Here is an 11,166-nt window from a genome sequence, read left to right as displayed (position 1 = left end):
GGCAACCGGGAAGAATACTATAACGAAAGTGACTGCTAGGTATGGAAGGAAAGATGCTTGAAGGGAGACGATAAGCTGAAGGACTTGGCTAACAAGTTGACAGATTTGCAGATTGTGGTGAACTTTATGATGTAGAGCAAGGTGATGTAGCCGGCGTTGCCTTTACCGAAAACGCTGACTCAACCAAGAAACGCCAACGCCCAAAAGAAAGGACTGGTTACAATGCCAACAATCCCGCAGCATAAGAAGAGGCATGAGAATTCACACTGGCGATCCCAGAATGCCGAGTAGACAGAATCATGGCAGAAGGAGTCCCAAAGAACCCCGAGGAACAAGGAAACCTAGATCAAAGGATCTCGGCAGGTCAACGGGCAAGGCCTCTACTTTGACAATGTAGTGGATGTAGAGAAGTCCAAAAGAACGCATCCCAACACAGGAAGTGGTGCCCTGAAGAGGCTGAAGTCGACCAATAGCCGAGCTCCCGGACGGTCAAAGGAAGACTTGAGAGATTACCGTCAGAGGAAGAGACAGGACGCCGAGATCACATCCATTGCCCAGCCAAAGACATCATTCTCGGTGGAGTTGCATATGTTCGAGGCACCGAAGAGATTCAACATACCAAAATTCTAGATCTATGATGGTAAGTCAGACCCAAACTTCCATGTTGGTTTGTATTTGAATGCGATGGCTTTGTGGAGTGGGAATGAACAGTTACTGTGTAAGATGTTCCCATCAACATTTAAGGAAATAGCGTCAGATTGATTCCACAAATTGCCGAAGGGATGTGTGAAGAGCTAGGAAGGCCTGACTGAGATGTTTGTGGCCAGGTTTGCTACAAACAGATTATAGTCACTGAGGGTAGATTCTCTATTGGCTTTAAAGATAAGTGATTGCCAAGGCCTTAGGGCTTACGCTAAGAGGTATAGCGTTTTAAGAACGGCTTAGAAGATGATTGCCTGCTTCGGCAATCCTTTGCAAAGACCCTCCCAAAGAATATGGAGGATCTCATGACAAGGATTAAGAAGTACACGAAGCCAGAGGAAGACATGAAAGCAAAAAACACAGGTGCAGTAAAGTAAGAGAAGAGAAATAGCTTGCCGAAGCGTAACCGAGAAAATAATGGTACCAACAAGCCAGAACTAGGTTTTCAAGATCCTCATTTACAAGGTCTTGGAAAGGAATAAAAATCAGCCCTACTTTAGGGCACCACAGAAGACCCCGGATGAGTATATAGATAGGAACCCCAGGAAGAATTGTGCCTACCATGATGAGAATGGGCACATGACTCAAGGGTGCAGGGCCCTGAAACAATACCTGGAGGATCTGGTCAGATAGGGACACCTGAGAGACTTGACAGACGAAGCAAAGACATAAGAAAAACAGGCGAAGCTGGCCCAGGCACCTGGAGCAGCACCTCTACCCTTGCCACCACAGGTAAATGGCCCACAGGTTATCAACGTGCTCCATACGAAGGTTAATGAGAATGAGATCCGAGGTGAGACGTAGAGGGTAAAACATCTGCAGCATATCTTCCAAGTCTAGCAAAAGAAGTCCCGAATAGTGGGACATCAAGGGGCAATGATCTTATTCATAGAAGAAGACCTAGATATGGTACAGAATCCGCACAACGATGCTCTTGTAGTGACTCTAAAGGTTGGAGACTGCCAGGTAAGGCGAATATTGATAGACTAAGGCACCTCTTATGACATCATGTTTATCAGATGTTACAAAGAGCTTGGCCTTCACAAGGACAATCTGGAGCAATCTAACAGCCCCGTGGTTCGATTCAATGGGACCCCAACCTGGGCAGCACAAACCTCAAGGTTCGGCAGGAATAAAGACGGTAACCACAGAGTTTACCGTAATAGACACCCTCTCCTCATATAACATCATCTTGGGAAAACCCTCTCCGTATGAGATGCTAGAGATCAGCCCCAAGGTCACCTGTCACAAGCTTAACGTGGACAAGTCGGCCAAACCTGTGATCTAGAGAGCCAAGCGACTAACCTTGGTCCATGTACAAGCAGTTGAAAAGGAAGTAGAAAAGTTATTGAAGGTGCAGACAATTTGAGAAGTAAATTACCCAACGTGGCTATCTAACACAGTGGTAGTAAAAATGAAGAATGGAAAGTAAAGGGTTTTGGTGGACTTCACAAGCTTGAACATGGCTTGCCCGAAGGACTGTTTCCCTTTGTCGAAGATAGACCAACTTGTGGGTGCCACATCTGGCCATGGAAAGATGAGCTTCCTTAATGCATATCGAGGTTATCATCAGATAGCCATGTACGTACGAAACGAAGAAAAGACAACATTCATCACTCCAAATGGACTCTATTGCTACAGAGTGATGCCTTTTGGACTAAAGAATACAAGGGCAACATACCAGAGGCTAGTGACAAAGATGTTCAAACATCTGATCGGGAATACCGTAGAAGTCTACATCGACAACATGGTTGTGAAGAGTAAGGAACCTTCAAATCATTTAGCCTATCTGAATGAGGTTTTTGATATCCTAAAGGCATATCACCTTTGTTTGAATGCCTCTGAGTTCGCTTTCGGGATGGTATCTAGTAAATTCCTGGGATATCTATGACTATGAGAGGAATTGAAGTTAGCTCCAATCAGATTGAGGCCATTCTTAATCTAAAGAGCTCGACAACAACAACAAAAGTCCAAGTTTTGACTAGCAAGGCAGCTGCGCTGAACAGATTCATCAGCTAGAGTTCAGATAAGTATAAGCCATTCTTCCAGGTTTTGAAAAAGGCCATAGACTTTCTATGGATAGATGAATACGAAGTCGCCCTGGCCAACTTGAAGAGGTATTTGACAACCCCACCAGTGTTGTCAAATCCAATTTTAGGAGAGGAACTATTCTTATATTTGGAAGTCTCGTACCACGCTGTCAGTGTCGTGGTCGTCCGAGAAGAAGAAGGAGAGCAGAAGACGGTGTATTACATAAGCAAGACATTGGCAATCGTAGAAACAAGGTACTTACCTTTGGAAAACTAACACTCACTCTGGTAATGGCATCAAAGAAACTGAACCATTACTTTCAAGCTCACAAGATGGTGGTACTCACGGAGCACCCACTGAAGTCCCTACTACAGCATGGAGATTTGACAGGTACAGTAACACGATGGGTTATGGTTCTAGGTCAACATGACATAAAATACAGACCAAGGACAACAATCAAAGGTCAAGTTTTGGCCGACTTTATTGCTGAGTTCACACCAAGTGCAAGCCCGAAGCCAAGACCTGTAAACCTCGGCCTAGGGTGCATAGAAGAACCAGAAGAAGCACTGCTGGCACCATAGAACTCCACACTAGCAAGATAGAAGAAAGATCAAGAGAAACTAAAGCCTATGACATCTACATCGGTGAGTCCTTTCGTCTCTTTGTCAATGGTAGTTCAAACAAACAAAGAGCAGGAACAGAAATAGTTCTGGTCTCACTAGATGGATAAATGATAAAGTAATTAATTCGATTGGAGTTCAAGGCCTCAAATAATGAATCAGAGTATGAGGCACTGATTGTTGGATTGAAATTAGCAGCAATAGTCGAAGCCGATGAGGTGGTAGTCTATTGTGGCTCCTAACTCATCGTGAACCAAGCAACGGGAGAGTACACAACCTGAGATGCGAGGATGGTGGCCTATGTCAGAGAGGTCATCAAGTTACTAGCACAATTCCAGAGTTGTCGGCTACAGCAAGTCTGCCAAGAAGATAACAGCCATGTATATGCCCTGGCTAACCTTTTCAACCCCATAAAGTCGAACACATCGAGAATAGTTATGGTAGACTATTTATCAGGCCCAAGCGTGGAACCCCTAATAACAGAATATGAGGCAATGTGCATAGAATTGGGCCCAAGCTAGATGGATACTCTAGTCAAGTTCATCAGAGATGGTCAACTGCCATAATATAAAAAGGAGGCACACAAGATCAGACTTAAGTCGGCCAAATTCTGCTTGTTGGCAGAAGGCCATTTGTATAGAAGGTCCTTCATTGGACCATTGCTATGATGTGTGCATTGCTCCCAAGTGGAAGACTTCTTGTACAAGATCCACGAAGAAGTTTGTGGAAGCCATGCTAGAGGTAGGTCGCTTGCCCATAAAGCCATATCGCACGAGTATTGGTAGCCCTACATGCAAAAGGACGCCGAAGCTTATGTTAGGAAGTGTGAAAAGTGTCAATGATTTACACCATTGATACATCAGTTAGTTAGAGACCTTAACCCAATATCCACTCCTTGGCCATTTGCCCAGTGAGGTATCGATCTAATTGAACAATCGGCCAAGGCAATTAGACAAAGAAAGTTTTTATTTGTAGCCATGGACTACTTTATAAAATGGGTGGAGGCTGAACCTCTGGCCAAAATCTGAGACGTAGATGTCAGGAATTTCATTTGGAAGAATATTATCACTAGATTCAGAATCCCAAGAGCCATTGTGGCAGACAATGGAATCCAGTTTGACAGCAAGTTAATCAAGAAATTCTGCACGAAGTATAAAATCAAGAACTATTACTCAACTCCTAGCTTCCCTCAGAGCAATGGCCAGGTCGAGGCCTCTAACCAGACCATCTTGGACTGAATAAAGAAGAGATTGAAAGCTGCCAAGGGCAAGTAGGTGGAGGATTTTCCTAATGTTCGCACTACGCTAAAAAGATCTACTGGCGAATCTCCCTTTGCTATGACTTATGGCACAGAGGCCGTCATACCTCTAGAGATCGTCATTCCTAGAGTTAGAACTCAGGGAGTAGAGAATGGGATAAACGAGACATTCCTTGCCCAAGAACTAGATCTAATTGAAGAAAGAAGAGAAAGAGCAGCAATTTGGTTGGGGGCATACCAGTAGAGACTTGCAAAGGCATACAACAATAAGGTGAATCCTAGGGAGTTCCAAATTGGGGACCTCATCCTAAGGAAGGCTGTCGGTAACAGAAAAGATCCTTGGGAAGATAAGCTTGGCCCAAACTGGAAAGGACCGTACAAAATCATCTTTTTCGCTGACAACGGTGCTTATCGGTTAGAAGACAGTGATGGCAAGGAACTGCCAAGACTATGAAATACCAGCAATTTGATATTCTTTTATCCTTAATTTTTGAAGTTTTTGATATGTAATCTACATGATTTTTAGCCGAAGTATTAATAAAATACTAGTTCGATTTTTACAAAATGTTGTTGGAATTTATAATTGTTAAATAAGACTGAAAAGTCTTAAGTCGATGTTCGCCAAGTCAACAAGTCGATTAACTTAGAGTTGCAATGATGGCAAAGTTAAACTAAGTTAAAGAGATGTTTCAATAAGAAACAAGACAAAACCAACCACGAATCTAGCTAGTTTGTATGAAAAGCCGAGGTAGACAGTACTCTCGGTGCACTAAGGTTAAACCTTAAGTGTTTTGTTTAGATAAGCTAAACACAACGACCTCGGTCATGGGTGTCTAAGTCAGACTTAGGTCAGATTCAGACGATGCATCCTTAATGTGAACCTAAGTGATATATGGGGCAAAAAGCATAAATGAGTTAAGTGAATATGATATGACACTTGTAAAAAAATTTAGAAAATTTTGCATGTTGAAGTTATCCAAGATAAATTTTTCAAGTTGAAGTTATCTAAGATGATTCTATCCGAGATGATTAATAGTGGTTCTATTTGAGATACATTAACCCGAGATATTAAGTTGAGAAGATGTCATACTTAGAAGAATTCATAAGATTATACTAGGCATATAAAAGCAGCAAGAAGAAACAAGCATTCAACATTTACAACACTTAGCAAAAAAAAGTGACCAAACTTGCATTCAAAAAAGAATTTGTTTTATTACATCAAAAGGCACTTTGGCCTGACAAGAAAAAGAAAAGTACAAACTGAAAGAAAGAAAAAAAAAATCCTTAGTACTAGGTTTTGGGGGCATTGTCCTCGGCTTGCTCCATAACTTTCCCAGCCTCGGCCGCTATTTCTTCGTCAATTTCCTTAAAAGTCTCATCAAAACTCTTCTCGGCAGCAATGACCTTGGCGTCGGCTTTCTTTGGAGAGGTACTCCTGGAAACCTTATCCCTATCCTCCTCAGTCAGGTCCAAGACCTGATCATTCAGAGTTGGGGACTTGGCCCCAATAACATTAGCAATGGCGTCAGCAACAGCCTCTTCATCTTACTCTTCATCTTCCTCCTCCTCGGATTAGACGAGAGAGGGGGAAAGGCACGTGTAGTTGACTAATATCATACAAAGAAGAGTCCTCGAGGACAGAAAGCTTCTTCAATGTAGCAACCCAACTAAGGTAGTAACCTTTGTTGCAAGCTAGGTTGACCTACTTCTTGTACTAGTCACAGACGTCGGCTTGCCCCTCTGCATATGCCTTCTCGTCGGCCGCCTTGATCTCGATCTCCTTGGTATCCAAGGCCTCATTTAGTGCAATCTCAGCCTCAACAGCTTTATCTTCGGCAGCTTTAGCAGCAGCCCTAACGGCTTTGGTAATAGCCTCAACCTTGTTTTCGGCGGCCTTGGCTACGTTTGCCGCATCCATCAGGCTTTTAATCTTAGCCTCAACCTTGTTGAGTTAAGAGAGGAAGCTTGCTGCCTCCTTTGTCTTTTTATTCTTTTTCACCAACTCGACCTTGATTGCATAGGAGTGCACGTGTTGGATGGCCTGCAAAAAAGAGAAGTGAATTAGCAAATATTTCACTAAGTATAAGAAAAACAAAATTTGAAAAGAGCATGAATAAAGGAACATTACCAGGACTAAGTGCCTCATCATCAGGGCGAAGTTCTCGTACTTGTTATAGTCACTAATTTTGTCCATATCGGTGGGCAAAAGTAGGCTTATTGTCAGCCCGGCCCTGACCTCGACATCTTTGATCGCATTGTCGCCGACTTTTCAGAAGTCGGTCGCCCACCCTGATCTCTAAGAGCCAAGTGTCCTCAAGGAGGACGTCCCTTTCACCCTTAGTTGCACGAAGCGGAAGCAGGAGCAGGGGTGGGAACGAGGTAACGTGACCACTTAGAGCAGTCATAGAGTAGGAGCGCTTATGTATTATTTTTAGTAATTATATTTTTAATTTATCTATATATATTTTTTATCTTTAATTGACATACATATATATGTTATAAATGAAAAAAGTAAAGTTGCTACCAAACTATAAATATTTTATTAATTACTATTAGATAGACAAAATATATCACTAAGTCTAGGCAAAAAAATTAAGCGTCACCACAAAAAAACAAAAGTCCACCAATCCACAAAAGTAGAGTTGCTACCAAAAACAAGGATAGAAAAATAAAAAATAAATAAATAAATAAAACAAACAAGACAGTTTCTGAATCATTCTTTCTCCAAAGTGCAGCAAATTCTTCATTTCTTTTGCTTTTTACCACTTGCCTTTTCAAGCCTCCTTTGTGCTCTCTCTATTTTCTCTATTGAAGAAGACTCTTGAATACTTGAAGGTGGGCAAGATGAAGAGGCAGTAACAGCTAAAGCTAGGCTTGGAACACCAGCATCATCAAAGTTGTTTTCACCATCCTCTTCATATCTGAGAAAGACACATTATCCATTTGTTCTATTACAGTGAAATCCTCCTCTATGTTGGCACCTTTTGGATAGGCATCCGAATTCTTAAAGTCCTCATAATCATCCATATATCTTGTCAACAACCTGTAATTTGTTGACAAGAGAAGAACAAATAATATATTATAATAAGGAAAAAAAATACAAAAACCAGAACATAATAGATAATACAAATAAAACAAAGAAGAGAAAAATAACCTATGATCATAGTGCACAAAAACTAATTTTTCAGCTCATCCACATTCAACTTGTTCTTTTTCAAATTATGAATGTAGGAATAGGTACTCCAACATTTCTTAGCACAAGAAGTGTTTACACTTTGAGACAAAACCTTCACAGACAATGAGAACAATTCAGGAGCAGCCCCACCATACATATGCCACCATGATAATGCAATCATGATTGCTCTATCTTTCACAGCTGAGGGTTGTACAAAAACAACTTTGTTACTTACAAAATCGTTGATTTGATGGCGTATCAAAGAAGCTTTATTTTGGTCAACAACAATTTTTTCAATTGATTGAAGATATCCTGTTTGCACCTCTTTATCAAAATAAGGCTTCTTCCTACTCACACCACCAGGAGTTGGTTGTGAAAGCCAAGAATTTGTGTAGTACTTAGAAACAAGAACATATCCAAGGCAATGTAAAGAAATGTTCATTTTATCCCATCTTGTCACCACAAATTGTTAAACCAAATCATTGATTGCAAGATCATCAAAAAGATAGTCTTGATATTTCCTAACATTATATCCGTTTGCTCATAAACCTCCCTAATAACTGCTTTCTCTGAATCAGAAAAACGAAGCATCTTATATATATGCTTTGTAAACTTGAGGATTGTTTTTGATTTTTTCCAAAAGTCATCGTCCATAATTGTTTATTAGACAATGTCATGCTGCTCTGGTGAGGATGTACTCCTCTTCAAGTTATCTCATTGCTTGCTTAGAGCCATAGACATTAATGATGGTCTCACTTTAACAAGTCGTTGCAATACAATAAAATTATGGCCAAACCTGGTTTTTTTTTGCTTTAAGAAGCTCCAATGCTGAAAAGGCCTTGAACAAGTACTGACAAGAGGAGTGATTTTTGATGTATTTAACAATTGACTTGCCTTTTTTATAAGACTCATCAACAAATGACAGCAATGAATCCTCCATTTTAGCTATATCCTTTATCAACAGATTTAAGGTATGAGCCATATAACCAGACCAAAAAATATAGGCATGCTTGCGCTGAATTATCACACATGCAGCCTTGTAATTGGAAACATTATCTGTCACAACTTGGACCACATTAGAAGGGCGAACATAATCAATGGCCTTCAAGAGCAGCTCAGCAATATTAGCCCCAGTCTTCTCTATGGAAGAAACATCATGTCCATTTATAAAAATGGCTTTACGTCCAAAGATAGCCATGATGTTAATAAGAGGTTGGTTTTTTAAATTAGACTAGCCATCGGAAATAATAGAGACCCCATGAGTGCTCCAATCCTGCATCAAGGGAGTGAGAGATTGTTGCACCTACTTATGTTCTTTGTCCAAATAAGCAGTCCTAACTTTCTCATAGTTGGGGGACTTGTACCCTTTTGGTGCATTCAAAATAGAAGAGACCATATCTGCCCTCAATGGTGACCTCACAACATTGAAAGCAATGCCATTGCCGTAAATGCATCTTACAATCTTCTTATCAACTTCTTCTCTACTAGCTGTTTGAAACATTTTGTCAACTGAAGCCTTGACTAAAGATTTTCCAATGGTCTGAGATGGTTTCCGTGTCTTTGAAGGCATGGGATTTTTTCTAGACTTATAATTTTCGCCAAAAATTCTTTGTGCTGCCAACTCCTCTTCCTTTAGTAATTGCTTCTTAACTTGGCTATACTTTTGACATACTTCTATCCCTTGATATCATTGGTCTAGTAATTTTCCGATTAAGTGTAGTCGAGCTCATAGAAAAGAACCAGTATATGCCACAGTTTTGTAACCAAAATTGTAAATGAATTTCATTGATCCACCACCTCCAGGTTTGGCACTAGATCCTTCACCAGGAACTTTTGTAACATATTTCCAAACTGGAGTTGCACTTGGTTCTTCAACTTCATCTTCATCTCCATCATGATCTTCAGAGTCCATTTTCTGACTATGTGGATCCATGAAAAATCCGAAAACATACTACACATTATTACAAAAAAAAAAAAAAAAAAAATTCTGTAAAAGAAATGGAAAATCTGAAAGTGTTTGGAAGGATGTCATACCTTTGTCAAAGATGAATATATGCAAACTCTGCTGATAGGAATATATGAGTAATCGCATACAAACTCTTGAGTTTCTTGGTGCTCTGCTTCTGCATCCGTTTGTTTGATTTGCCCCCATCATAGAGGTGGTGTTGGTGTTGGTGGGAGAGAGAGATCACCAAGTTCCTGGATGGAATGATTACATCAGTGCCCAAGACGAGTATAAAGAAATATATATAGAAACTCAAAAAAGTTTTTTTTGATTTGCAGTTGCCATTAATAAGATGTGTACAACAAAACTCTAAAAAAAAAAATTTATAAGTATTCTTTAAATTTTTGTCCACTGACAGAAGCAAGTGAAAGCAAATAAATAATAAAAAATTGACTTATTGGTGGTTGTCAATCTTAAACATTAAATGAGATGCATGTGTATGGTAGGTTGATAGTACTAAAACAACTCTCAATAAAGAAAGTGACTGTTATGGACAAATTTGTCAATCTAAAACATTAAATGAGATGCATGTGTATGGCAGGTTGATAGTACTAGAACAACTCTCAAGAAATAAAGTGACTATTGTGGACAAATTTGGACCGTTTGGCTCAAGAAATATGAAATTGGGTTTTAGTTAATCAGTGTACATTTAAAAAATAAATTACAAATAAGTAGCAAACTATTTTAATAACCCAACTATATGTTGTGGTCTATATTTGCAATCGGGTGTTCCTTTAGGTTAAGTTTGTGCATAGTTCGATTAATTTTGAAAATCGAATCTCTTCGTTCATATTTGAATTGACATGGTATACCTTATTATTTTACTACTGATCTAATCTCTTGAGAATTGAATTGATATGATAGACTTTCTAATCAATTGTTTGAGTTCTGAATTGATAATCAATCTCTGAGACTTTGTCATACATCATTGAAAAACTTACTATTTGACTAATAATCTATTCTATTAAGAGCTGAATTGATAAGATAGACTTTCTGAGCAATTCTTTGAGTTTCTGATCTTTGAGACTTTGTCATACGTCACTGTCCAACTTATTATTTGACTAATGATCTAATTTCTTCATATCTGAATTGGCATGGTAGACTATCTGATAAATTGTTTGAGTTTGTGATTGATAATCAATCTCTGAGACTTTGTCATACATCACTGACTAACTTACTATTTGACTAATGATCTAATCTCTTGAGATCTAAATTGTTATGGTAGACATTCTGATCAATTGTTTGAGTTTGTGATTGATAATTAATCTCTGAGTGTTTGTCATACATCACTGACCAACTTACTATTTAACTAATGATCTAATCTCTTGAGATCTAAATTGGCATGGTAGACTTTATGATCAATTGTTTGAGTTTG

The 11,166-nt window shown here is 39.5% G+C and overlaps 1 protein-coding gene across 1 annotated transcript; it reads right to left on the bottom strand.

Annotated features, from left to right (window-relative positions):
• Positions 1-7,787: 7,787 nt before the first annotated feature.
• Positions 7,788-8,984, bottom strand: LOC114313889 (uncharacterized). Its single transcript, XM_082923590.1, has 2 exons — positions 8,583-8,984; positions 7,788-8,183 (listed from the first exon to the last, which is right to left on the bottom strand). Exons 1-2 carry the CDS (start codon positions 8,982-8,984, stop codon positions 7,788-7,790), a joined length of 798 nt encoding a protein of 265 aa, XP_082779716.1.
• Positions 8,985-11,166: the final 2,182 nt, after the last annotated feature.

Source organism: Camellia sinensis, chromosome 4, assembly GCF_055761805.1.
Source record: "Camellia sinensis isolate YWXY chromosome 4, ASM5576180v1, whole genome shotgun sequence".
In the NCBI taxonomy this organism is placed as follows: Eukaryota; Viridiplantae; Streptophyta; class Magnoliopsida; order Ericales; family Theaceae; genus Camellia; species Camellia sinensis.
The sequence above is the reverse complement of the archived record's forward strand: the minus strand, read 5'-3'. Positions and strand labels throughout refer to the sequence as shown.

Coding starts and splice junctions, on each gene's coding strand:
- LOC114313889 (XM_082923590.1), bottom strand. CDS start 8,984: ATGGCTATCTTTGGACGTAAAGCCATTTTTATAAATGGACATGATGTT. Junction 8,184..8,582: donor TTAAAGCAAAAAAAAACCAG/GTTTGGCCATAA, acceptor CTTGTTTCTAAG/TACTACACAAATTCTTGGCT.